The following is a 27,686-nucleotide window of genomic DNA, read 5'->3' on the forward strand; positions in this document are numbered from 1 at the left end:
TAAAAAAGAAAGAATTCTTTATTTTGTTTAAAGTGTAAAGTGAAAAAATGAAAATTAGAGGAAAATTTAAATAAAAAAATTGTCTAAAAATTGTTCCAAGAGAGAAATTTTAAAAAAAAAAATTTATTAATAATCAAAATGTGAAAAGTATAAAAAAAATGTGTGAACGAAAAGAATATTTTTAGTGTCCATAGCCGAGAAATCGAAAAAAAACTGTCTGGAGAGCACAGCAACAACAACAACAAAAAAAAGACCGAATGAACTTTAGTGAGAAAAATCACAAAAAAAAATGAACATGTTAATTTGCTTCAATTGTGAAAATTGTACGCAAAACGGAATAAAATTGAAAGGTAAAAAGTCATCGCTTAAAAAGTTGGTGCTGTTTTTAGATTCTTTTTTTATATTTCATTGTCTTTACTGTGTTTTGTCGGAAAGATTCGAAGATTTTATGTTCTCCGTTCCTTCTCTTTTTTTTGACCATTGCAATGGTTATATCCATCCATGCTCTCACAAGTAGAATAAAGTGTGTAAAACTTACTTTTTTTTGTTTTGTTTTGTTTCCTATATCTTTCCTCTTCTCTTCTTCCATATCCAAAAGATTATTATTTTTTGTTGTTACATGTAAACACACCACCATTAATCTGATATAGGGTTTCCCTCATATGGGACTCACGTACGAGGAACTCTTTGTGCTCATTTTTTAATGTTACTGTATGATGTATACTTTATATTACATCTGTAAATGCTATTGAAAAGAGTTTGTGTTGTGTTTGAAATTATAAAGGCAAACATCCTATAATGTGTATTTTGAGATACAATCTTGTATATTAAGTTCTAAAATCAACATCCAGGATGCAAATTCATCCTAAATTTGTGCTCGGTCTTGAAGATTAATTTAACTTTACATTCTGAGCTCGATTTCTTTAATATTGTTATGATATGGTATAGTTGTGCAACTAAACTAGTTTAGTAGTGACCATATCAGTATCGGAGAAATAAGCTCCTGCTATGACTTAAGGCGGGTAAAAGAATGCTTCTTTGAAGAATATTATGATGCTAATGAATTAAATTAACGAAACAAACCACAATATGTTGCATATCAAATTTAAGAAATATTGTAATACAGCCTATGGCTACATACAATAAAATGAAATAAAAGAAAAAAAAAAAGGCATTGTTACCCAAACGGTGTGCCGTGTCACTCCAGTGTGTCATTTTCACGGCAGATCAGTGAATTGTGACACACAAGTTGCTTACCACTGCCTTAAAGTGTAGTCCATGGAAGGATTATCAATTAACAAGGATTATATATTAGCTAAACACATTAAGTAATGATCAAATGATAATTTGCTGAAGTAACAAACGGTACCAAACTTCAGCAAAGTAAACCAGGCCGCCTTAACTAAATGCTAAAGAAAAGTTATTTGAGATATCTTTGATCAAGTCTCCGTTTCAAAACCCAAGGCAATAGATTCACTGTTAGTAACTTCTTTCTTTTAGACATATCTTCAAGAAAATGAAATTAGTTGTACCTTGCAGTTCGTCCAACCCTTATTTTATCTTGACATCGCAGTATGATCTATTTGGGCAAACTGTAGGTTTGCAACCAGTCCGGAGTTTTAAGGAGGAAACTCTTGAATTTCCCAAAATACTGAAATTTCATATAACATAAGTCAAAAATTTGGAAATCCTAAAATCAAAAGAAATCTTCTTCTTAGTAGTCTTTAGGACTACACCATGAACTTCACATCAGAACCCCTAATTCTCGCCACACAAAACTATGCCAGAAACACCAAAATGTACCACTACAAAATCCTTAATTCATTTTTGTTGTAATCAAAAAAAGCGACCAACAATGTCGCGTTTTCATTCTCAACTCATTCCAACTCACTCTCTTACTGCTCTTACTGTATATAAATAGTATCACTTAATGCGTGTGATACATCAATTTTGAAATCTTTTTTTTTTTTTTTTGAGAAATTGAGCCATTATCTCTCGTGTGAGTCGCTTTTTTGGTCGCGGCATTTCTTTATTTTCACTTCAATAATTCTTCAAATCTCTTTTTAATCTTCTTCCTCATACACACATCATGTCTCTCTCTGTGTATATTTTTTTGTGGTCAAGGTTTGAACACTTGTCATGGAGAATTGTATGGGAACGAAGCAGGTATGAACAACAGACACGTGAAAGAATAATAAACCCCGATTCTGGTTCGACAATTCATGTGGTTTTGTCGACAATTTTTTTGTCAAGCGGAAATGGAAATTAACAATAAATTTAATGCGATTTCTACGAGTTTTTCTCTCTCCTGTGCTGTATTTTTTTCTGTTACCTGATTTCATGAGAAATTGCATAAAGTATCTTAAAAATAAAAGACATACACACAAAACAGGTTTTAATGCATTTTTTTAAAGATAATTTTGTCTTCCTTAGAATTAATCCCCAAAAGATTAAGATTAATTCTATTGAATATTCAGTGATTTTTATTGAAATAAACGTCTGTAGACGTAGAATGTAGACAATTACACAACAATCAACTTGTGGATCAGCTTTTGATTTTGCCTTTTTTTACCCATAAATTAACGTCTAGCAATAAAGTCGGATGACAAATATTAAGACTTTTATCTACTTTTTCTCTCTCTTAAGAAAGAAATTTTCTTGGATGTTCTGTCTATGACTCAAATAAATAATGATGGAAGTTCTGTTATGGATTAATATTCTATAGGAAAAAAATTCTTAAAGACATTGCGGAATTGAATATGGTAAAAGATTCTATACAATAATTAATTATTTGACGGGGGTCTTCGGTTTGAATAATTTTGATGAAATGAAAAAAATCGTGTTGGAATCGAATGCATAATTTCTGTCATAAAAAATTGAACTTTTTCACTTTTAAATTAATTTATTCCAAAATTTCTCAGTCAAATTCTTTAATTTTTGTAAGTCATAATTCAGTACTTTTATAGATTTTATTTAAGTGAGTCGAGGTAGCTCGGTGGCTGAATGGTTTCGTACTTTGGTACATAATTATTATAACACCGACCAAGCGGTCATGGATTCGAGACTCGGCAGGAGTAACTTTTTTACCTCTCCTTTTTCGAATCATATGAAATAAAAACGCGAATTACAGCCGCTTCCCCAGTTAAAGACAATAAGCTGACAATACCGTCATCAAAGGAGTAATTCTGATCCCACTTTAAATGTAGGTCTACTGATTGCAGTTGTCTGACGCAGAGTAGTTAAACAGGCAACTAATTTTGAAAGAAAAATCATACACTTTGTTAGAAATTATTGGTTTTTGTCAGTGACAGGTGCCTGTATTGTACCTGATGGTCTAGCGCGCACCCTCACTAGTCAAACAATTAATAGTCCTGAAACCCTCTAACGCAGATCTGGATCTCAATGATCTGAATAGCTAAAAGTTTTTATTTCAAAAATTAGCCTAATTGATTCAATCCACAGACCCCCTTCAATTCATCTCAAGACATAATTCAGCACTTCTATTGATTTTATCTCTATCGACTATATCAATGAAATATTTTTCTCGAAATTGTTTCTTAAAAAATCACTTTAAAGCTATTAAATCAACTGCCATACTGGGATTTTTTGACAAAATTAATGAAAGGTCACGATCACTGTCAATAACTAGCATTGTCAGAGATCTCTCTCTTATTCAATTGCAAGCATGTCAACACATGATTTTTTCCAATTCTTGATAATTTTAGTTCTCAATATTCGATCTTTTTAAGCAAGTGTTGATTGATTTATTCTTAGGAAGTTAGAATATTTGAGCCCGTGTGATTCAAGATGGAAAGACATAGAACATGGAAACAGCAAAATCAGGCCTTAAAACGTGTGCCTTTAACTTGGACCGAATTTGCTTCCGTGTATCTTCCAGCAAGGTTCCATTTGTTAACCGTTTGAGTCACAAGAAGTCCATTACCCAAAAATCCGATACCAGGAAAGATTGACTTTGTCCGCAATCCTACTTACTTATTTCGCTGGCCGTACAGATCAATTGTGATCCATAGCCTCTCTCAGTATCATTGAAATCCAGACTGCCTCAAGTCACAGCTTAGTCGACCAAGAGTCAAGATTTACGACCATGTCTAACCATGTGCTTTCCGGGTTTCTTTGTGCTGCTCGGAATTAATGGAATCGAGACTTTGCATATTGAAATTTTTTAATGAAAGTTTTATGCCTGCATAAATCAGAAAAGCAATTAAAATCATTGTTAGTAAAGTTGTCACCTGAATAATTAGTAGGATATCCATCTATGCAGGCACATATTACCCGTACAGCTTGGATTTTTTAAAGACTGTTTTGTATTCTGAAATTCAGACATTACAACACTCATGCATACATAGATGTTATAACTCGAAATTGTTGACGGTAGAGTTGAGAGTTGTGGTGTGGCAATAGAGTAGAATCAAGGGGAATTGAGTTACACATATGTAGGTGAGTTTGCTTATGCGAGAATAAGTCCTCTGTGGCTTAGCAACAGACCGGATATCTATAAATCAATGATTGTATAGATAGTACTCGATTCAGGGGAATGGCAAGTAGAGTAAGGCTGAAGCTTAGCAAACAGCCTTATTGCCAGTTCTTTTGCATTCCCTAATACAGATTATGTATGTTCCTGATCTTCCTGAAGTGCTCCATGTCTGACTATACCCAATTATTCAAATTACCATCACCCAACCTTCCCAGCAATGCCTAATTCCGAATATTCACCTTAAAAAAACTTCAACAAAACTTCAAGCACCGGAAAGTGCAAAATTAAACAACTCATCGTATTTGATTTCAAACTTGAAAATTGCCGGTGCAACAGTGACACTGAAATGTCGATGGCATTGTTGTTATGCTGACACCCGCAGAACAGCAGACACAAGAAAATCGTCAGCTTTAACCTAAATATTTTTGCAAACATTTTCCCAAGGGGAACTAAATAGCCAGATGTTACCTTAAGCTTAATTTTTAATCGCAATATTAAATGCCATGCTGAATATCATCGAACGTAATGATGAATTGATACAGTCAGTAATTTATTAAAAAACACCTGAAACGGAACCTGCAAAAAAATGATATAAAACTGTAATGTAATTTATTGCTACAGTTTCAACTTGTTTTGTCGCTATCACATCGCTTCCTGCTCCAAAAAATAAAAAGATCAAGATAACTATCGTAAATTCATCTACGCGTCTAAGCCTTCAAAATCCACGTCTCTTTTGAATTTTTTTTGCTTCTCGTGTGTCTCAAGAACAATTTATTTTATTTTGTTTCTTCGTGAGTGGTCACATCAAGCAACTTCAGCAGAGATTGAAGTTGACTCAATTTTAGAAGAGTCAAGTCATTTCGATTCAAGTACACTTGAGTCAAGTTTACTTGAGTAAAGTCGACTTGAATGAATTTAATTCGACTCGACTTAGGTGAATTTGTGTCAAATCAACTTGAGTTAATATTGATCGAAACTACTTGATCGAATTTGGGAAAAGTCAACTTGAATGGATTTAAGTAAAACCGACTTGAATACATTTCAGTAAAGTTGACTTGAGTGCACATGAATCAAGTCGATTTGATGAAACTTAAGTCGAGTAAATTCAGATGGATTTGATTGTGCATAAATCATGTCGACTAGAGTAGACTTATGTCGAGCTGATTTTAATGAATTGAGTCAAGTTGACTTGAGTGGACTTGCGTAAAGTCAATTTGAGTGGATCGAGATGAATCGACTTGATTTGACATGAGTCAAGATGACTTGGGTAAACTTATTTTAAGTCGAATTGAATTTAATCTATTCAAATGGACATGAGTCAAGCTGACTTGAATAGAGCCAGGTCAAGTGGACTTGAGTCAAGTCAATTTGAGTGGATTTGAGTCGAATTGGCTTGAGTTGACAAGAGTCAAGTTAATCAGACTTATTTTGAGTTGACTTGATCCTAGTTGATATAATGTTTTATGAATCAAGTTGACTTGAGTAGACTTCGTCAAGTGAACTAGGATCAAGTCAATTTGAGGGAACTTGAGTTAAATGCCGTCAATTTTAAAAGACTCTTAGTCATGTCAAGTCGCCTCAATTCCACTTCACTCGACTTCTAGTTCTGCTAATTTGTTTAATCTATAACTTTTTAAAAATACATTATTTCAGGGTCAAGAACGACTATTCATATAATTTTTTTGTGTGTTTATAAAACAACATACATCCAGTATGTAAATAAACCTTTCAAATGAATGTCGAGCAGCATTATTCATTCATTCATGCATATGCAATTATACAAAGACTTTCGACGTTTTAATTTTATTTTTTTTTGCTTATCAACAATAATAATATTTAAAAAACTTTTTAAAAAACACGCTTTTAAAAAAAGACTAAAAAACTTAAAAAAAATGTTCTAAAAAGTAGTAAATAAAAAAAAAATCACGCTTCTTAAATAAAACATAAAAAATATTGAAAAAAAATTGAAATTAAGAAAGTAGCTAAAATATTTTTCCAAAATATCCTGTGTAGTACAAGAACACTATGACTTAAAAGCGTGGGGCGAAATTACTATGCATTTAAAACTAACTTCTTCTTTCGAACGCCCCACGCTTTTAAGTCATAGTGTTCTTGTACTACACAGGATATTTTGGAAAAATATTTTAGCTACTTTTCTTAATTTCAATTTTTTTTCAATATTTTTTATGTTTTATTTAAGAAGCGTGATTTTTTTTTATTTACTACTTTTTAGAACATTTTTTTTAAGTTTTTTAGTCTTTTTTTAAAAGCGTGTTTTTTAAAAAGTTTTTTTTAACGTTTTTTTTTTATTTACTACTTTTTAGGACATTTTTTTAGTCTTTTTTAAAAGCGTGTTTTTTAAAAAGTTTTTTTAACGTTTTTTTTTTATTAACTACTTTTTAGTCTTGTTAATCCAAGGAAAATTTTTATTAAACTATTTTTCTGCAATCAACAGAAATGTTCAGTTTTCGAGCGTGTTGGAAAATTTTCACGCCTTTACTCGCTTCGCTCCGTTCAGTGAGCTTCGCTCAACCAAGTCCGAACTTCGTTCGAACTACTTATGATCGAGCTTCGCTCGAACTATTTTTTTACTAACGATGATGCATAGAGTTTTCTTACGTGTTGGAAAATTTTCACGCCTTCACATCGCTTCGCTCCGTTCAGGTCGCAAAAATTTGTGAGCTTCGCTCAACCAAGTCCGAACTTCGTTCGAACTACTTATGTTCGAGCTTCGCTCGAACTATTTTTTTACTAACGATGATGCATAGATTTTTCATACGTGTTGGAAAATTTTCACGCCTTCACTCGCTTCGCTCCGTTCAGGTCGCAAAAATTTGTGAGCTTCGCTCAACTAAGTCTGATTGTTATCAGGTCATGGGTCACAATAGTGTCGGACTCCACTTCGCTCCGCTTCGTTCGCCCGACTGTTATTAGGTCACAGTAGTGTCGGACTCCACTTCGCTTCGCTTCGTTCGCCCGACTGTTATTAGGTCACAGTAGTGTCGGACTCCACTTCGCTTCGCTTCGTTCGCCTGACTGTTATTAGGTCACAGTAGTGTCCGACTCCACTTCGCTTCGCTTCGTTCGCCCGACTGTTATTAGGTCACAGTAGTGTCCGACTCCACTTCGCTTCGCTTCGTTCGCCCGACTGTTATTAGGTCACAGTAGTGTCGGACTCCACTTCGCTTCGCTTCGTTCGCCTGACTGTTATTAGGTCACAGTAGTGTCGGACTCCACTTCGCTTCGCTTCGTTCGCCCGACTGTTATTAGGTCACAGTAGTGTCGGACTCCACTTCGCTTCGCTTCGTTCGCCCGACTGTTATTAGGTCACAGTAGTGTCGGACTCCACTTCGCTTCGCTTCGTTCGCCCGACTGTTATTAGGTCACAGTAGTGTCGGACTCCACTTCGCTTCGCTTCGTTCGCCTGACTGTTATTAGGTCACAGTAGTGTCGGACTCCACTTCGCTTCGCTTCGTTCGCCCGACTGTTATTAGGTCACAGTAGTGTCGGACTCCACTTCGCTTCGCTTCGTTCGCCCGACTGTTATTAGGTCACAGTAGTGTCGGACTCCACTTCGCTTCGCTTCGTTCGTCCGACTGTTATTAGAACACAGTAGTATATTTTTACACTAAAGACTACATATGTGCTCGGTTTACTCGTGATTTTCGTATATTTATGTATATATTGTTTGGATCGGATTGGAATTTCGCTCGAAAGCAATATATAAAACTCCAAATCGTACTGTTTTGTCTTGTGAAGTATAATCAAATTTGTATTAAAACCGTACAACAGTATTATACTTATTTCCATACTTTCTTAAATTTCCTTCAAATTGCTAGTTTTCCCATTGAGAAGTCAACAATATTGATATTTATACAGTATAACAAGATCCAGTAACATTCAGGACCATATTTATACAGTATATCAAGATCCAGTAACATCCAGGACCATATTTATACAGTGTATTAAGATCCAGTAACATCCAGGACCATATTTATATAGTTTAAGAAGATCCAGTAACATCCAGTACCATATTTATATAGTTTAAGAAGATCCAGAACCATATTTATCCAGTTTATCAAGATCCAGTAACATCCAGAACCATATTTACTCAGGATATCAATATCCAGTAACATCCAGAACCATATTTATACAGTTTATCAAGATCCAGTAACATCCAGAACCATATTTACTCAGGATATCAAGATCCAGTAATATCCAGGACCATATTTATACAGTATAGCAAGATCCAGTAAGATCCAGGACCATATTTACTTAGTATATCAAGATCCAGGACCATATTTATACAGTATATCAAGATCCAGTAAGATCCAGGACCATATTTATACAGTATAGCAAGATCCAGTAAGATCCAGGACCATATTTACTTAGTATATCAAGATCCAGGACCATATTTATACAGTATATCAAGATCCAGTAACATCCAGGACCATATTTATACAGTATATTAAGATCCAGGACCATATTTACTTAGTATATCAAGATCCAGGACCATATTTATACAGTATATCAAGATCCAGTAACATCCAGGACCATATTTATACAGTATATTAAGATCCAGTAACATCCAGAACCATATTTATCCAGTATATCAAGATCCAGTAAGATCCAGGACCATATTTACTTAGTATATCAAGATCCAGGACCATATTTATACAGTATATCAAGATCCAGTAACATCCAGGACCATATTTACTTAGTATATCAAGATCCAGGACCATATTTATACAGTATATCAAGATCCAGTAACATCCAGGACCATATTTACACAGGATATTAAGATCCAGTAACATCCAGAACCATATTTATACAGTATAACAAGATCCAGTAACATCCAGAACCATATTTACACAGGATATTAAGATCCAGTAACATCCATAACCATATTTATACAGTATAACAAGATCCAGTAACATCCAGGACCATATTTATACAGTATATTAAGATCCAGTAACATCCAGGACCATATTTACACAGTATATTAAGATCCAGTAACATCCAGAACCATATTTACACAGGATATTAAGATCCAGTAACATCCAGAACCATATTTATACAGTATAACAAGATCCAGTAACATCCAGGACCATATTTATACAGTATAACAAGATCCAGTAACATCCAGGACCATATTTATACAGTATATCAAGATCCAGTAACATACAGGTTATTGAAATTCAATAAAATTAACGGATTTTTGAAGATTTGAATGTAACGGTTTTTTTGGAATTCAAATTTTTGCTAAGAATATCCGCGAGAAAATCACTTGTTATAATTTTTGTCTTACTTAAATATCCTGAACGGATTGATATTACAATATAATTAATAATTCATATTATTAATCGATGTCTAGTTAATCATATGAATTAATTTCCAGTTTCATAAACAGTCTGGTCAATGTAAATTAAAAATATACATAATTGACAATGGATTTTTTTCAAATTTTTTCCCATATAAAAATTTAAATTAATTAATTAAAATATAAGGAAGCGAGTTAGCGATTTAATGATGACAAAATATCAAATTGCCCTCCGGAACACACACGTATAAAAAAAATCAGCATGATCGGACCAGTAGAAGTGGTCGAAAAAAGGGTCACAAATTTTGAACGTGACAGACAGAAAGACAGACAGAGCAAGTCAAATAAAAGCGTGTAATAAAAGCGTGTAATAAAATAACATTAGTTCCAATCATCAGCATGCGATGATGAATGAATGAATAAGTTATTTATGTCTTTAAATTAACATGCCTTGTGTCTTTATTTTGGGAAAATTTCATGATTACATATGATGACTAGTTAGGCGACAAAATAATAAAATGTGTGTAAGCATGTGCATCTATTTATCGTCGTCGTAGCTGTTGCTGTCTTTGTTATATTTATTATTACTTATGCACTTCTTTACAATACTTTCTGTCACATTAATGTCATTTCAAGTTATGAATTATTTTCAATGATATTCATGAATATGTAAACATTTTTTATTTTATTTTACATACCACCAGCATTCTGGTTCTTCCACACACATGTATGCATGCATGTTGAGTTGAGAAACTGGTTCAATTGAAAGTATAATTGTCCAAGTGACCAAACGTTTGATTTTAAGTTGAGTACGTGTTGCTGTTAAATTGAAATTAAATTGATATTGATGAGATTTTTAAGTAAATTAAAGAGTTAAAGGCAGGGATGTAGACAAATGACAGGGATTTAGAATGATGACAGTGATATACACAGTGGACAGAGATGTAATCAGTGGACTGGGACGCAATCAACGGACAATGATGCAACCAAATGACTAGAATGTAGACAGATGACAGGGATGTAGTCAAAGGACAGGGATGAAGAAAGATGAGAGGGAGTAAGATTGATGGTAAGGATGGAGACAGGTGAAATGGATGTAGACTGTGGGTATAGATGTAGGCAGTGAACAGAGATGAAGTTAGTGGACAGGGATGTGACCAAGCCGCACACTTTAGTGAGATTCTGTAGAAAATCTAACTGTTGGCTCTTAAAATAGATCAAAACAACTCGCATGATGCCAGTAGGCAGGATTTTAGCTATAGAATTGAGAAATTTTGAATTTTTGTCTCTTAAAACTCTTGAAAATTCATCAACGTTGTCAAAAAAGGGGTATACACAATTTTATTAGGATTCGATCAAGAACGGCAACCCTGGATTTCCTGCATTGTAGATGCGCAAGTCTGCAGCTTTAGGTTGGACCTTATAGTTTCTCCAAGATTGCTAATCTGGATTATAAGTCTACAGGCTTGCAGTTTTCGAAGAATTCTAGGTTTTGTGATTAAACCCCACCCGGATACACCCCTACCACCAGAGCACGTCCAAGTAATTTAGCTATCTCAGCAGATATGCCAAGTTTTGTCGGCAAAATCTAAAAAACTTCATTACTTTTAGCAACAACATAATACTTTTAAGTGCTTACCCTTTGACACAGAGATAATCTCTACTTAGTTCCGCAAATAATCATCCAAAACTGTCTAAGTCTATTCTAAGTAATCATTAAGTGATGAACTTCTCAAAACTTTCCAGAACTATTCATCACGAGAGTTTCATCACGACATAAAGTATTATGACTTACTATTGAAAACGATGATTTTGCAGTTCCTATAACAATTGTTTCCTCAGTCAATTAAAAAATACTTTTGAAATGTTTTCAAAATATTTTTAAATTAAAGATCAAATTATTTTGTAAACATCCAGTTCCCAAACTTAAGACTTTAATTTCAATAAATAAATGAAAAAAATGCATTGAATTAAATAGGTCTCATTTCCTTTTGTTTACAAATCCTAAATTCAATGAAAAATTAAATTATTTTTATTCTCATTGAATTATTTTAATGCTTTTGCACAGTTTTTGCATTTAAATGTAGGCATTATTTTAAGTGGGAAGATCGGAAAATTGACAAAATAGCAAAAATTTGCAAAATTATATGAAAAATCATGTGCGTAGTTGAGAAGGTTGAAGGCAGAGTACCAAAACAGGCACTTGTGACAGGCAAAAAAATTCTTGATCATTTGTTTGGTTTTTCTTGCAAAAGTATCAAGAATCTGTACAGTTTTTGCTGTTACAGGTGCCTGTTTTGTAATTCTGATTGAAGGAGTTCCGGAGATAGTTGTTCCCTTTAATACATGTCTAGGATGATTTGAAAATTTCCTACATCTGGATCAAATAGCAGAGGAATTAATTTGTGCAGGAATCAGTGGTTTTTTGACCAAAACATGATTAACTGTTCATTAGTCCTGACTGCTATCTTCATATGAAATCCTGATAGACACACACTTAAACGTTATCCATACAGGAATCAAGTGAACAGTATATTCAGAGTCAAGCGACGTCCGCTTGACAGGAGCTTCCAAGTGCATGGATTAGTCAAAATTCAAACACTTCAAATTTCAAGTGATTAATGTCTGGATTTAAAACATTTTTGTCCATACATATTGTAGCTGACTGGCAAGTAGAATTTCCTAACGTTTCGGTAGAATTTTCCAACTACTTACATACTTACTTCAATGATCGTCCAGATCCTTAGATGACACCTAAAACTGGTTTTACTGCGGGCTTCCGCCTGCCAATTGTCAATATCAAATGCAATACCGTCTCTATCGACAGCTTCCCTCCAGGAATTCTTTGAGAATTTTCCTCCTTGCAAGTAGAATTCCCGACATTTCGGTTTCGACAAACTTTTGAGACCGATACAAAGACCGAGACCACTAAAAGGAAATCTTTTAAATTCTCGGTGGCTGAAATATTATTAAGTGGCTGAAATTGTAAATATGTGTCAATCGGGAAGCAAACTAATTATTCAAATTAAAGAACGGTAAATTGCGTAACTTGATCATTTTATAACTAGGTTAGTGATGAATCTTGCTTGATCAAATGAGCGAATTTTTCCAATCGACAACTTAGAAACTAAATAGTTGACTTGAGTGTGGGAAGGTCCGGAAATTACGTAATGCTAAGAATGCATTTTTATAACTTCCTTCCTCCTCTAAAATAAGATTGTTAGTCCTCTAAGCATTACTTAGTGAATCCAGACTATAAACTATAAAAAGCTATAAAATATCAAAATTCCATTAATAATGCGCTTCATATACAGTTCTTAAGAACTTTCATACCAATTTAATTCTCTCTTTCGTTGAGCAACAAAACAAGCAGTCGAAGCAGAAGATCAGTCATTCCTTTATTATTGTATTCAGTCAAAAACGACGAGAAGAAAGAAGAGTCAAATCAAAATAGAACGCAATATTTTGTTTTTGTATATAAACGCGCGCTTTAGCTACTTAAGTCTAATATTCATGCATCAAAACAGGCAAAAAAAATGGAAAAAAAAATATAAAATAAAACAGCCACAACGGTATTTTTAAAGTCATCGACTTGCCACCGATTCCATTGTGAAGATGCATTGTGTATGATTAATCTGAATAAGGTGTCTGCTATTTTTAAGCCTATTATACTTTACTCTGCATTTTTTATTTTCCCGAATCATCTCATGCCACAGTTCAATTATTATTGTATTTTTTGTAACAAAAGATTGAAACTTGTGTCTGTAGGTTCTCAAGATTATGCATAATACTTGGAAGGACTTAAGAGTTCTTTTTTGTAACTGTCAGATTACTTAGTATTAGTTGACTGACTGTATAAACGATCAAAAGATCCCGAGCAACACAGAGTATTTGGTAGGGTGTGGCTAGGACTCTGCCTCAACGGTAAGACGGGAAGTTGTCAAGGTGACAGCACTTCGACAACTTATGTCAACGACCCATTTCTACCTCGAGCGACACAAATGATGAAGGCTTCTCGAAAGAGCTGTTAAGGCTCCGGAAAACCTCTTTTATTAATACCAATTAGAAACTGCTTCCGTTAGACAGCCTTATGAATGCCATTCGGCCTCCACATAGAGCATCCTCCGCTTGGCCGTCATATGTACGCCATTTGGCCTACACATGGACACTGCCTTCGTTTGACAGCCTTATTGACGCCATTTCACTTCTACATGAAAGCTGCCTCCGTTTGGCAGCCCTATAAACATCATTTAGCCTCCACATGGACATGACTTCCATTTGTAATTAGTAAAAGACGTGCAACGGAGCCCTAAAAGCTCCCAGGCGGTCCCTTCTTCATTTGTGTTGCTCGGGTACAGTCAAATAAGCTGTTCATCGCATTGTGCAGCTCGGGTAGAGCAAAATGAACTATTCACCACATTGTGCAGCTCAGATACAGCCAAATAAGCTGTTCACCGGATTGTGCAGCTCGGGTATGTCCAAATAAGTTGTTCCCCATATTGTGCAGCTCAGATACAGCCAAATAAACTGTTCACCGCATTGTACAGCTCGGACTGGCTTTTAAATTTTGTCATTTTCGATGAGGAAATGAATTTGAAAAATTGAATTTCTTTCACCATATTTTAAGCAGTTGCTACTTATAGACTAAGAAATATTTATAATCGTTGATAAGCGAAGGTCAGTGAATAAGTGAAACTTTCAAAAATAAATAAATACTTATAAATACTGAAACTATTTTAATGAGTTTATCATATGGGGGAAGGGAACAAAGAACACAGAGTCAGGCTTAACTCACAAATTGAAGATTTATACTGACTAATCATCTTTAAATGTCGATCATTAGATCATCGTAAAAATATCCAATTTCAGTTTGTTTGAAGAAACAAAAAAAAAGAATCAAGTTATTAGGTAAAGACTGTCTGAGCTACATTGACGGTAACTTTATTAAGAGAAAAGTTGGAACTCAATACAAGTTCTATGATTGTGAATGTTATACTATTTATCAAACAGATGATGCCAAGTCATTTTTGAGGTTTAAATTTAGTCTCGAAAATTGGAGCTCTTAATATTTTATTTTAGAAATAAAGGTCAGCATTTTCATCCTCGAACTTGTTCAAAATTGAAGCCTTGATGAATATGGACAGGTGCATTAAAACAAATTGACCACTTACCTTTTACTTAGCCTTCCTTTTTGTGGCTTATGGACACGGCATTAATGTAGATCAAAGGGTTTGATGTGCTTATTTATTATGAAGTGGATGTTTTATTGCACTTGCCAAAAGTGGAGATAATTTGATGGTAAGCCATATGGTTTGGGAAGGATTCGGATGTAATCTATGGAATTTAATTAAAGGTTCTCTATCCAAGAAAGGACGTTCATTTCGGAAACCCGGCGGACGGTCGTTAAGACTTTGGTCTATGACCAGATTCAGGGAAATCCGGCAATAGACCAGATTCACGCCATCCACGCAAGGTATTTTCCTGTATTATGCTAGTATGACAGACAATCAGTTTGAATTAACGTTCAGAACAATACAACAGCAAAGGTTCTAGGGAGAAAAGAACACTTCTAAGCTACATGGCCCGAGTGGGACTAGAACCCATGCCATCTGAATTGCATGTCAAGTACTTTTACCTACTGAGCTACCGGAGGTTGTTAAGGAGTGTGGCACAATGCTTACTTAAATATTCATTCTCTATACAGTGCGCATTGCATAGCTTATATCGTTGTATTGGACCAAGACACAAAATCCAAAAATTAAGCACTAAAAATAAATCAAATTAGATCATTTGAGTTCTTCATAAGGTTCGGTTTGGGTTCGGTTTCGAACCGCAGGCCTCCATCTCCTGCATTTTAGATATCGTAAATGCAGAGTTGTGATGGCCGATGTCAGCGACTGAGAGAATCGGCCAGGCGTCTATTGATTTTACCTATGCTTTCCCGATACCGGGACCGGGACCGGGAAATCCCGGGACTGTCCCGTCCCGGTCCCGTCCCGAGTCCCGAAAATCTTCCGGGACTGGTCCCGCTGGACCAGCTTTTAAAAATTTTCTTATAAACTCTTGACAAAATAAAAAAAATAAAAGTTAAAAATGTTTAATTTGTAATCAAAAATTTAAAATCAAAATAAATTATTTAATTTTATCAAAAAATATGACAAATATGGAGCTATAAATTCGTATTTTGAATGTTTTTGAATTAAAAATTTAAAGTTTATTTTGGTCTTCTGATATTTGTATTGAATTGCAGTGGCTAATATTACAAACTGAAATCAAGCAAACCCTTTTAAATAAACTATCGATAGGTCTATCGATTTCCAGCTAATTTTAAGTTTTTCAAAAATTCAAAGTTTCAATGATTTTTAAATGGGCAAGACCGTTTTTTAATTCAGCGTCAGATTTCGTTGTTTTTTGTCTGTTCCTCGAATACGGTAATACTTACAGAAATACTAAATACTTTGTTTTATAGAACTTTTTGGTACCTACAAAACGATATAACAACCATATTCCAAAGTTCAGTCCTTGAGGCTGTAGAGCCTGAAAAGTGTCAAAATCTGATGCTGAATTTTTGGGAAGGGTATTTGAAATTTTACTTAAATTAGTCTATCTCCCTCAATTCTTAACCGATTTCAATAATTTTTTCACTGGTTGAAAGATGAATATAATAGGTATAAATTATTTGCAATATTTTTCTAAAATATTATTTTTTAGTTAAGTTAATTAACTTTTTTAACCTTATTTTCTTTTGTGTACTCTCATTTTTCCAATTATTTAACCTTTTGTTTCTTTAAAACATAGTTCACGGTTTAAACTATTAGACTAAAAACAAAAAGTTATGAAAAATGTAGTTTAATTAACTTTTTTCAACCATTTTTTAAAACACGTTAAAACTGAAAATTCAACATGAATTTCAATATAAATTTAGTGCAGAACTAAAGTTTTACATAAATTTTGCTTAAATATTCAATAAAACTAGCTAAAACAATAATATAATTAAGTAAATCAACAATTTTGTTAAATTTTAACCAATAAAATTTTGCAACGGTTTTCTAAATTTCAAAATTTTAAGCAAAATTAAGCAAAAAGTCGTTGCTTAAAAAGTTGTTAAATATATTTTAACTAAATTTACTACTTTTTAAGGCTTTGTTGTACTAAATTATGCTAGATTTCTTGTTATTTATGGAATTTTGATACTTTTTGAGAGATTTTAGTTGATAAAAGTCAAAATTAACGAAATTTACCAACAAAATATGTTTTGGTTAATTTAACTAATTGTACGCAATAAATCATAAATTTTTCAATCAAATGTGATAGAATATAGTGTTATCTACAACTTTTGCGAATATAATAATATGATTTAATGTTTCCTTATATGAAAAAAATCGATTTAAATATTTATTTTGATAGTTAAACTAACTTAGTAATCCGCCATTTTGAATATTTTACATGCAAAACATAATTTCTACACCTGGTTATTATCTAGTGAAAGAATTTTATTGATTGGATGCTTAAAAGTTGAGATATTTAAGTTTTAAAATTCGTTCCCTTTTTTCGCGGTCTTGCCCAAATTGATTACAAAAGTTAGAGATTATTCCTCATAACTAAGATTTGTTTCATCATAATCGTATAAACGGTGAATATGATAGCTAAATTCAGAATTTTTTAGTGTTATTCTATTTTAAAATCATTTAAAACTAGTCAAGTTCAAGAGTTCTGAAAATTAAAATCCATCATTAAATTTTTCACAATACATATTGAGCTTAAAAACATTAAAATATTGTACTTTTTAGCACAAATTTTGTTTCGGGAAATCCCGGGATTTCCCGGTCCCGTCCCGGTCCCGTCCCGGTCCCGGAAAAGTTTCGGGACCGGGATTTCGGGAAAGCATAATTTTACCGGCCATTGTTTTTTATCGCTCGCCGTTTTTTACCTACACCGTTTTTAGCCGGCCGATAAAATCAAGTTGCTTCACAGCTCTGCGTAAAAGGCTGAATGCCACTAGTTCTGAACCAATCCTACATAATCATGCGTATAAAAAATGTTAGCATCCCTCGAATATGAAAGAATCTCAGCCAACAATACATTAGATCATTTAGTAGATTTTCTTCTTACTTATTACAATAAAGTTTCTCATTGATATTAGCCTTGAATCACTTTCATGTCTTAGATCATTTCTTTGTTTCGCTTCTTATGAAATCACAATAATAAAATTAACTATGAATGTTGATTTTTCTACGTGGATTTAAAAGCTAATTATATCGCCTCTTGATCTCAAAGAGAGGTTAAGCGATTTTTTAATATTTTTTGTGCTGTACATCTTGACATTTTTTATGATTTTTTTCCCCATTATTTTCGAGGAGATGATTCAATGAGCATTTTTTTATGTTCAACATATGTTATAGCCATCAATCCATCTTAATAACTCACACGCAAGCACTTATAGCACATAAATATTGGAAACAATTTACAGAATTAATTGTGGATGTTACAGAATTATGTCCTTTCAATTGTTAATTATTAATTGTGTCTGTTTAAGGAATTAAATTCCACTTGACATTATAGTTGAATGTTTCAATTAATAAGCAAACTTGTTCTAATTTATAAAATATTTTTATTTATAGTCAATGGAGTTGTTCTTTAATGACGTCTATTAAATATGGGATTTTATGACTTAGACTCTTCATGTATTGAATATAGAACAGTTTTAAGACCTTTTCCTGCCTTAAATATTCCGAACGTCATCTCATAGTCCAGTGTTGTCAAAACAAAGTACCGCGGTACAATAGTCATTTGCGGTCATGGCTTGCTGCCAAGATAAACCGTGGTTCAGAAAAGTTTGGACAGTAAAAACATAGCTGTTTCGCTACGTTGCCACCCCAATCGGCACAAACATTTAATGACATCTACATGGCATCCAAGAAACGCATATAAACGCACAGCTGTGGGCCTTAAGGTCTGAACAACTAATGTTTATTTTTTTTACGACATCCAAGTGGCAGTCAACATAAAAATTGCTTCTTGGACGCGACATTACAGCCACTTGGCTGCCATGAATAATTTGTGTCGATCGGACGTGATGACAGTCAATAGTCGAAATGACAAAGAGAGTCCCTGACCAATCGGCATGATTGATATGTCATTGATTATCCGGTTCTTACATCTCACGTTGCCTATTTCTCTGTTTTCCGTCATTAATTTGCTACTCGAAAGCACCTAAACTTCAGAAAAGGCACTAGGTTTCTAGTGGGATTCGAACACGAGAGCTTAAATTCAATGCCAACTTTCGTGATTCGCACCTTGCTACGTGAGCTATCAAGGCACTTTTGCTTCTTGAAGTCGCTTGAAGTTTACTGTCAAATAAACGGCGCTTGGTTCTAGTTGGACTATCCGTTTGGCTGCCTTGAACAAATATTTTAATTATGTTCCGATCGGAATAACAGCCTAAAGTCTTAAGACTTGACTAGAATTTAAATTTAGCACAACGTACACCTCAGCTATTGAACATCATTAATGAACAACCCCCAGTTCTATAAATATATCCACAAGAAAACATTGTATTTGTAAATGATCAAAGCTAGCTTTATTAAGATCAGTTTCCATTTAGGAATCAAACAAATTCGGTCTTTAATTTTTTTATGCATTGTTAATTCGACTTGACTAAATTCTTTTAGTGATTGAAGTGCAGACTTTCAACATTCAAGTGAATACAAGAATCTATAGAAATAGCCATGAAAGGTGAAATGTCCAAATTTGTGTTTGCTGTGCGATTAATTTAATTAAAAATTTTTTCATGAAAAATATCAATTCGAATGTCTACCTGTGTCACTGTGACCAGCAATGGCACAGCAAAGTTGATTGTATTTTGAATAAATCATGCACATGAATTAAGTAACAAGTGAATTAAATGTAAAGTTGTAAATCGATTGGATTGGAACTGAATACAAAAATGTCAAAGACTACTGAAACTGTAAAAATTGAAAAGTTTATGAGTTTTGTCATGAATTGTTAATCAGGTTAAAAATGACTTTTACACTTGGTGAACGGCAAGTTCTACTTGATAATGTTTTGCCTGACTGTTCGGTGCTGTGTGCTTAGTGCTGTGTATGTTTGAGGGATTTTCACTCATGACGTGCCTATTGCTGTGAATTTTGGGAATTCATCGATGACGTCATTCAAGTCAGAATTGATAGAAGTCAGAATTGGTACGACTGCATACTAGAGAAGCCTCTATTAGGGTTTGGGTACTCCTTTTTTGGGAGTCCGAATTGCACTTTTTTGAGAATTCTGGACTCCAGTTGAGACTCTTTTCAGGACTTCTGGAGTTCAGATTCCAAAATGACTGTCATATGGCATCTACAGGTGGGTTCCATTTAGTGCTGTGTCGCGGCATACTAGTGTACTATCAAAAATTCTTGGATGAGCCATGAACCGTATGCCGTGTGCGGATTCGGTCGAGGCTAACCAAGGTGTGAAGCAAATAGTTAAAGGTTGTCCCAAACTGACTTAGTGTTAAGTACAGATGCCTTTAAAGGTCCATGACAGATCCTTCTTCATTTGTGTCGCTCAAGTACTTACATCCAAGTTGTATCCCTCATTTGTCAACGACCCCCTAACCTGTTCAATTGAACAAATTATCAAGCAAACTCAATTGATGAATTCAATCGAAACTTCCATCAGTTCTCATGAATATCATGAATATTACAATCTAAATCCTTACACAGTCGTTCAAACAAGTTATCGAGAACTCAACCGCATTAATTATGTCAAAAGCAACACTGACCTAGCCTCCTTATGAACAAGAAGTCAAGCTTTAATTCTAATTAATCAAAAAATTGTTTCCAAAACTAGTTAATTATATCGATTACAATCGATTGGATCTAAAACTCATCAGACTAATGAGCCAGACATAGCTTTTGTTGCTGCTGTAATCAAACCTTCAATTTAAATTAAGTCCAAAAAAATTGAGCAACAATCGTGATTGGATTTTCCAGATATAAAAAATATTGAAACATTAAAATTAAGAAGGTGCTGCTTGTATAATTGCGCGGAAGTAAAATCACAATATTTACTCCAAATAATTTTAACTCAATTGAATAATTAATGAGCTGTAATAATGAAGAGTTGATGAGTATTTCTAAATATTTGCGTTTGTGAATTGTTGACAAACATAACGTGTATCCATTTATATATTTATTGTGCAAAAATTGGCGTCATTAATTAAAACTTGGTAATTAATTAGATCTGCTAACAGATCGGCTGTCGGATTACTTGCTAAATTAATTAAATTTTAAGACTTTGCTACCAACTGAAAAAGGAGTCTGAGAGTATTGACATGGAGACGAGAAGAATGTCATGTAATGAAGTTTAGTCTGCAATTTTTTGGAGTCATGGTTGGACAAGTGGAACTGATTGAACATGAATCTTGATTCCAAATTGACCGTTAAATCAAAAATTTGAATTTTAATTGGCTGAGAAGTTCAAAATTTGAACCTAAATTGAATGTTATTACTCAAGTTTTGAACTATAAATTCATTCAAAATAGCTGTTGAAACAAAAATTTGAATTTTGAAATGACTGAAAAGTTCAAAATTTGAACCTAAATTGACCGTTTATTTTTCGATTCAAAATAACCGTTAAATCAAAATTTTGAACTAAATTTGTTTGTTGTTTTAGAGTTTCAACCTTAATTAACAGTTATTTTTCAAAATTTGAACTATGAATCGACACAAAATTGAACGTTAATTTAAAAATTGAACCTCAAATGCCGTTATTTCTCAAAATTTGAACAATCAATTCATTCAAAATGACAGTTAATGAAAGAATTTGAATTTAGGTTGACTGATGATTCAAAATTTGAATTTCATTTGACCGTTATTGTTCAAAATTTGAACTTTGAATGATTCAATTTGCTAAAAAAATTCAAATTCATAAAAATCGTTATTTTTTAATCATTTTCCCATCAGTTTCTCTTAAATTATCATCAAATCTTCATCCACAGCCTTCAAAACCTAATCATTGTCAGCTTCCACTCCCTGTCGACTCCTGATAATAATCAATAAGCACATTACTGACTCATAATTAATGACACATAAAGAAGGCTTTCAAAATATCTGTAAATTTTAATAAATTCTCGATTTCCTTTTACCATTACTCAAGCACTAATGAATGATATCTCAACATTAATCTCCATTGATATTTACCTATGAAGTCGTGAACTCTCAACAATTTTAAGTTGATCTAAATAAGTAGCTTATAAAATCCAATTAGTAAGCATGTATTTTAAAAAGGAATAAAAACAATCAACAATTTTCTAAAAAGGAGAAAATAATACTTCGATGACGGTATTTATAGCCACACGTTATATAGTTTTTAATATGTAAGAAAATTATGTAAATGTATCCAGAGAAATTAAAAATCGCGTGAGTTGCACACATTTTTAGTTAAATTTATTGCATTTACTTTAGATGATTTCCATAGATAGGATGTGTACGGCGATTTTATGAGTAATTTGTCAACAACTTTGTAATGGGTTTTTATCAAAACAAGATTCAGACATGGCGTGGGTTTTGGCACACTTTTTGGTGAATGTTATTAATTAGGACGTTAAATTTACACTTTTGGTAGTTTCAAGGCTTACTGTTTTCGCGCCATTTTTTAAACTTCCACTTCGAATTTTTTATTGCAAATTTTAGACGCAATTTGCATTTAATCTTTAATTTAATCACTCAAATGGATATAAAAAGATGGCATTAATGTTTTATTTGATACCATTTCAATGGTAGCTTAGCTGAAAATGAAAAATTTCAACAAAAGTTCTTTGTTTACATATTTTTTTCCTGCAAAAAAATTCAAATTAATTTTAATTATGTCCATAAAACAGTCATCTATGCACAGCATAATCATTAAATTCCCCTAACAGAACATTCAACTCAGTTCTTGCCATGACATTCGTGCTCTGTCATAAAAAAAATCGCGAAAGGAAAAAGCAATAAAATGCTCAAAAGATCCAGCTAAATTTTAATGTCTCTAAAATTCTAATTGAAGAACATAAAAAAAGAAGGCAGTATAGACAATAGAAAATAATGATAATAATGATCAACAATTTCTTTCGCACACAAAAATGCTGAATAATTTTTTTATATTTTTTATGTTCCACACACATAGACATGACATATAAAATGAGAAAAAGAATAAACATGACATGATGATTATTTTCCTCTTTTTACCATACACGATAATGATAAAAATTTTATTTTTATTTCTTTCAGTATTTCTCAATCACGAAAACGTATAGAAAGCAATGTAATAAGCCACAAGAATCATGAGATTAATGAGAATATTAATCGTATTAATTTTGTGCATTAAGAGTTTATATCGAGCTCTTCCGGTCCAATCAAAGGCATTAGAGAACACCGATGATCAATTATTTTGGCAGGCTGCATGGTTCTCGGAAGACAGCAAGCCAGCATCGCCATTTACAAGCGATTCAAAGAAAATTACAGCAAAATCAATTTTTATTACACCAAATTTTGTTAATCAACCAGCACAATATTGTCCAGATGGATATCGCATCGATAATGGAAAGTGCATTAAGATATTTAGCTTCCATCAGACATCGGAAGAGATGTTAGCAACACGATTATCAAGTCTTATTACGACAGACGATACAACAAATTTTGATTATGATTACGATTCATTTGAGGATGAACAGAACAATGATAATAATGAACAGAATGGCGTAAAGAATCAAGAGGAACTAAAATTGCCACTTGTGCCAATACTCCATGAGAGTAATGAAGATGAAACTGATAGTTATAATAGTAATATTAATGCCAAAAATATAACAGTTAAGGAATATGAAACTGAAGTGACAACCGACAATCCATTTATGTCATCAACAAACACATTTCATGACTTTCATACAGAAAATAAAACAGATTCTGTTGAAATTATTATCACAACTTTATCAAGTGATGATGATGAGAATAACAGCAACAGAAATGACACAACATATGAACATGACATTGCAACAATAAAACCATCTGTGGATGAATTTCATGAGAATTTAAATGACGATGATGTAAATGAGAATTTCAGCTTAACCTTTTCAAATACTACGACTTCCCCGGAGCAAATCGATCTGACTACAACAACAACAACGATAGCTGTAACAACAGCAGCATTAGAGTATGAAAACATAACAGAAAAAATAAGCTCAAATAAGAACGAAACATCAGTTATGCAAGATCGTAACAATGATGATAACCAGAACGTTGAACCATCATTCTTATTATTGCCACTGGCTGAAACTCTTGTAAGAGAGAATTCAACAAAAAATAATAATAATTTCACAATCATAGACAGCATAAGCAACAGCAACAGCACAATAAACATAAATAATAGTAGTTCAGATGATGAAATTTTATCAAATTCAACTGTACTCGATTTCAATGAGAATTTGCAAACGGAAGAGTCAATTATTGAGAGCAGTGATACAATTAATTTTGACGATTCAAGTTTCTTAGTCAACGATTCACTCATCATGATTGATAATACATCATCAATACTTAATAGTAGTATTAATGCTGATTATGATGATATTACAACAATAGATCCATTTATGAATAGAAATGATGAGGATCAAACAACATTACAGACACAGACAAGTGCTGATGATGTTAATAGTGATAATGTTTCAATCAAGACAGATACAACAGATGAGAATACATCAATAACAGATGAAGATAAGACATCAGCATTTAAATACGAGACAACATCATATTACAGTCTCGATGATCGACAGAATAGTAAAGGAGATGATGAAACAAATAAATTCGTTTATCATCATCAAGCTCCAACAACAGAAGCAACAACAACAACAACAATAGAGACCTCAACTCAGTCTGTAAAAGGAAATAAATTGAAATTTCCAGATGAAGAAATTAATAATCGTGTGAGATTTCCTGATGATTATAATAATAATAATGATGAGATTGTTACAACTTCATCAAGAATTCAATCGAGATTAATACCATCATCCTCAACGTCAGCCACATCGAGATTTTCATGGCCACGTGAGAACAATCATAGATTAACAACAAATATATTTCAATTTTGGAATCAACAGCCATTATTGGAAGATTTTCAACGAGCAAGAGAAAATTCAAAGAGCTTTCGAGCCGATGATTTCTTTCCGTATACGAGAAAAGTGCAAATTGTGACACCACAACGATATAATTATTAAGTAAGAATCAACATTTTTTGGGGGGTTGGTTTGTAAATGACGTCTAATATGGAATTTTTGAGCATTTTTAATGTCATGGAAATGCCATTAAAATTCCATGAATTGCATGCCATATGCGATTTAAGTCGTGGCATACCAAGCGACCCCCATGACCCCCCTATGGGGACTAGGGCCCCCGTTGCCAGAAATTTAGAAAGGGAAGGAGGGGTCAACGTTGAAATCTGGAGGGTTTTGGGAGCTTTATCTCAGAAAATCATATCAAAATGAATATTTTTGTCCAAAAAACAATATTTTGAGCCTAGTAGGCTTGTTTTAGATGCCTACTAGGGGGTGTAGACCCTTCTGGGTGAGTGTAGACTCTACTGGGTGGGTTTAGGCTCTACTTGTGGGTGTAGACCATACTGGGTGGATTTAGGCTCTAACGGGTGAGTGTAGACACTACTGGGTGGGTGTTGACTTGGTGTTGACCCTGCCGCATGGGGGTGTCGAATTAAAATTGAAAGTTCAGAGATAAAAAATCGAAGAATTTGAATTTTAAGGTCCAAATTCTGTCCCCAGTCACACCCTTTCCCTCATCCTCAGTATTGGACGTCATTTATGAACTTGCCCCTCGTTTAATTTTTAATAATATTATTTTATTTTTTATTATTATTTTATTTAAATCAAGAAAAAAACTTTTTGTGCCAAAATGATGCATAAAAAAATTTCTTTTTTTTTCTCTCTCCTCATCCTCGATTCAACTTCAATATACTATTTAACATTTAAGTGAAATGACAATCAAAAGCTTTAAGATATAAAACATCAACAACAAAAAAAAAAGAATAAATATAAACTAAATTATGCATCACAGAAATGAAATTTCTTCTTATTATTTTTTTTTTTTTCATTTTATTATTCTTTATTATTGCATATTGAATCACATTTTATTATCTTTTTCTCTTCCTATCTGTGGCTATATTGTAATTGAGAAGAAAGAAAAAAACATGTTGTATAAATTTTATCTTGTGTAGTATTTTTTGTAATAATATAAGTCATGAATGAAAAATATGTTCTCTCTAGAATTGAATCTTAAATAACGGTCATTTGGAATTTAAATTTAGTTCAAATTCAAAATAATTTGAAAAAGCTCAAAAATTCAAAGGTTGAAATGATTTAACGGACTTTAAAGATTCGAATCAGTTTTTACCGAAAGATTCAAAATTTGAACTTCAGAATTTTCAAAAATTTAAATGATTTAACGGCAATTTAAGATTCAAATGAACTTTTAACGAAAGATTCAAAATTTGAACTTGCGATTTTTCAAAAAAAAAAAATAAGTTAATTTAACGAAAGGTTCAAATTTTTAACGAAAGGTTAAAAATTTCAAAAATTGAAAAGTCTTAACGAGAATTTAAGATTCAAAATCAATTTTTAACGAAAGGTTCAAACTTTGAACTTCAAAATTTCAAATCTCAAAAATTTGTTAAAAATCTCAAAAGCCCGTTAAACATTTCAAAACAATTTCAACCGTTCAAAACCAAAAATTTACAAATCACAAAATTAAAATGCCAAACAAATTGACACAAAACATTGCAAAAAAAATCACAGAACAAACAAAAATTGCAAAAGAATCAACATCATAAAAAACCAAATAAAGTTCCCCTCTCGCTCTCAATTAATCAAAGCAATGACAAACAGAAAATAAAATAAAAAAAAATTAAATTGAACTTTCACAAGTCATTAAACTGACTAAACATTTCAACATCAAAAAAAATTGTAAAATAAAACAGCGAAAATCCACTTAGTGCCGTCAATAAGATTCCATTCTAGATGAGAAATAAAGAAAATATTCTACATATATATATACATATTTCATGTCTAAGTATAATTATCATTAACACATTAAATCATAAGAATCAGATTAAAATCATCAATTTTTTTATTATTATTCGTTTGTTAAGATAAAAATCACAAAAAATTATACATAATTATTAATTGTAGGATTAGGAAAGAAAACTTGATGGTGATTAAAAATAGAATCATTTTTTACAATACTAGACCTATAACGTCATTTTCTGCTTCTTGATTAAATTTCCAATCACAGAAAATAATTTTTTATTTTTTTATTCTTGCTCAACCGTTCGGAGCAAGCAGCAAACGATTTTTGAATACTTAATTATATACTTTTTTTTTCGCATATTTCATTACTTTTCATCACATGAAATGGCGAAATCTTTCGTATTTGTGTATAAAGCTATAAAGAGTTTCATATTTTTTTTTCTTTCTGGTTCATGACTAAAATTAAATGTATTTAAAGGAAGCTACTCAAAGATTATCAGGTTGGGTGACTTAAGCGCATTTTTGCAACGCTCAAACCAGCTCAAAACAATTTATAATTGCAATAAATTTATAAATTTCAAAAATATAATCACTCTTTTTATTTGAATTTCGAAACTTTAGAATTAACGACTTTTGAGAATTTGAATTTTGAATTTCGTCAAATTTGGATTTTGATCTTTAAAAATTTTCAAATTTCTACATTTTTAGAATTCAAATTTTGAACTTCCAAATTGACGATTTTTTCAAATTTGAAGTTTATAATTCGTAAAATTTGAAGTTCACTAGGAAGTTTACTTTTTAAAAGCTAT

The 27,686-nt window shown here is 32.7% G+C and overlaps 1 protein-coding gene across 1 annotated transcript; it reads left to right on the forward strand.

The window, feature by feature from the left end:
* On the forward strand, window positions 1–27,461 carry LOC139099252 (probable serine/threonine-protein kinase DDB_G0282963). Its single transcript, XM_070651665.1, has 2 exons — window positions 1–350; window positions 23,084–27,461. Exon 2 carries the CDS (start codon window positions 23,137–23,139, stop codon window positions 25,057–25,059), a length of 1,923 nt encoding a protein of 640 aa, XP_070507766.1. The 5' UTR covers window positions 1–350; window positions 23,084–23,136; the 3' UTR covers window positions 25,060–27,461.
* Window positions 27,462–27,686: the final 225 nt, after the last annotated feature.

Source organism: Chironomus tepperi, unplaced genomic scaffold (assembly GCF_022539635.2).
Source record: "Chironomus tepperi strain 1889 unplaced genomic scaffold, CSIRO-AGI_Ctep_v1 contig_465, whole genome shotgun sequence".
Lineage (NCBI taxonomy): Eukaryota > Metazoa > Arthropoda > Insecta > Diptera > Chironomidae > Chironomus > Chironomus tepperi.

Bases quoted from the DNA above. Each gene is read 5' to 3' on its own strand.
- LOC139099252 (XM_070651665.1), top strand. From the start codon at position 23,137: ATGAGATTAATGAGAATATTAATCGTATTAATTTTGTGCATTAAGAGT.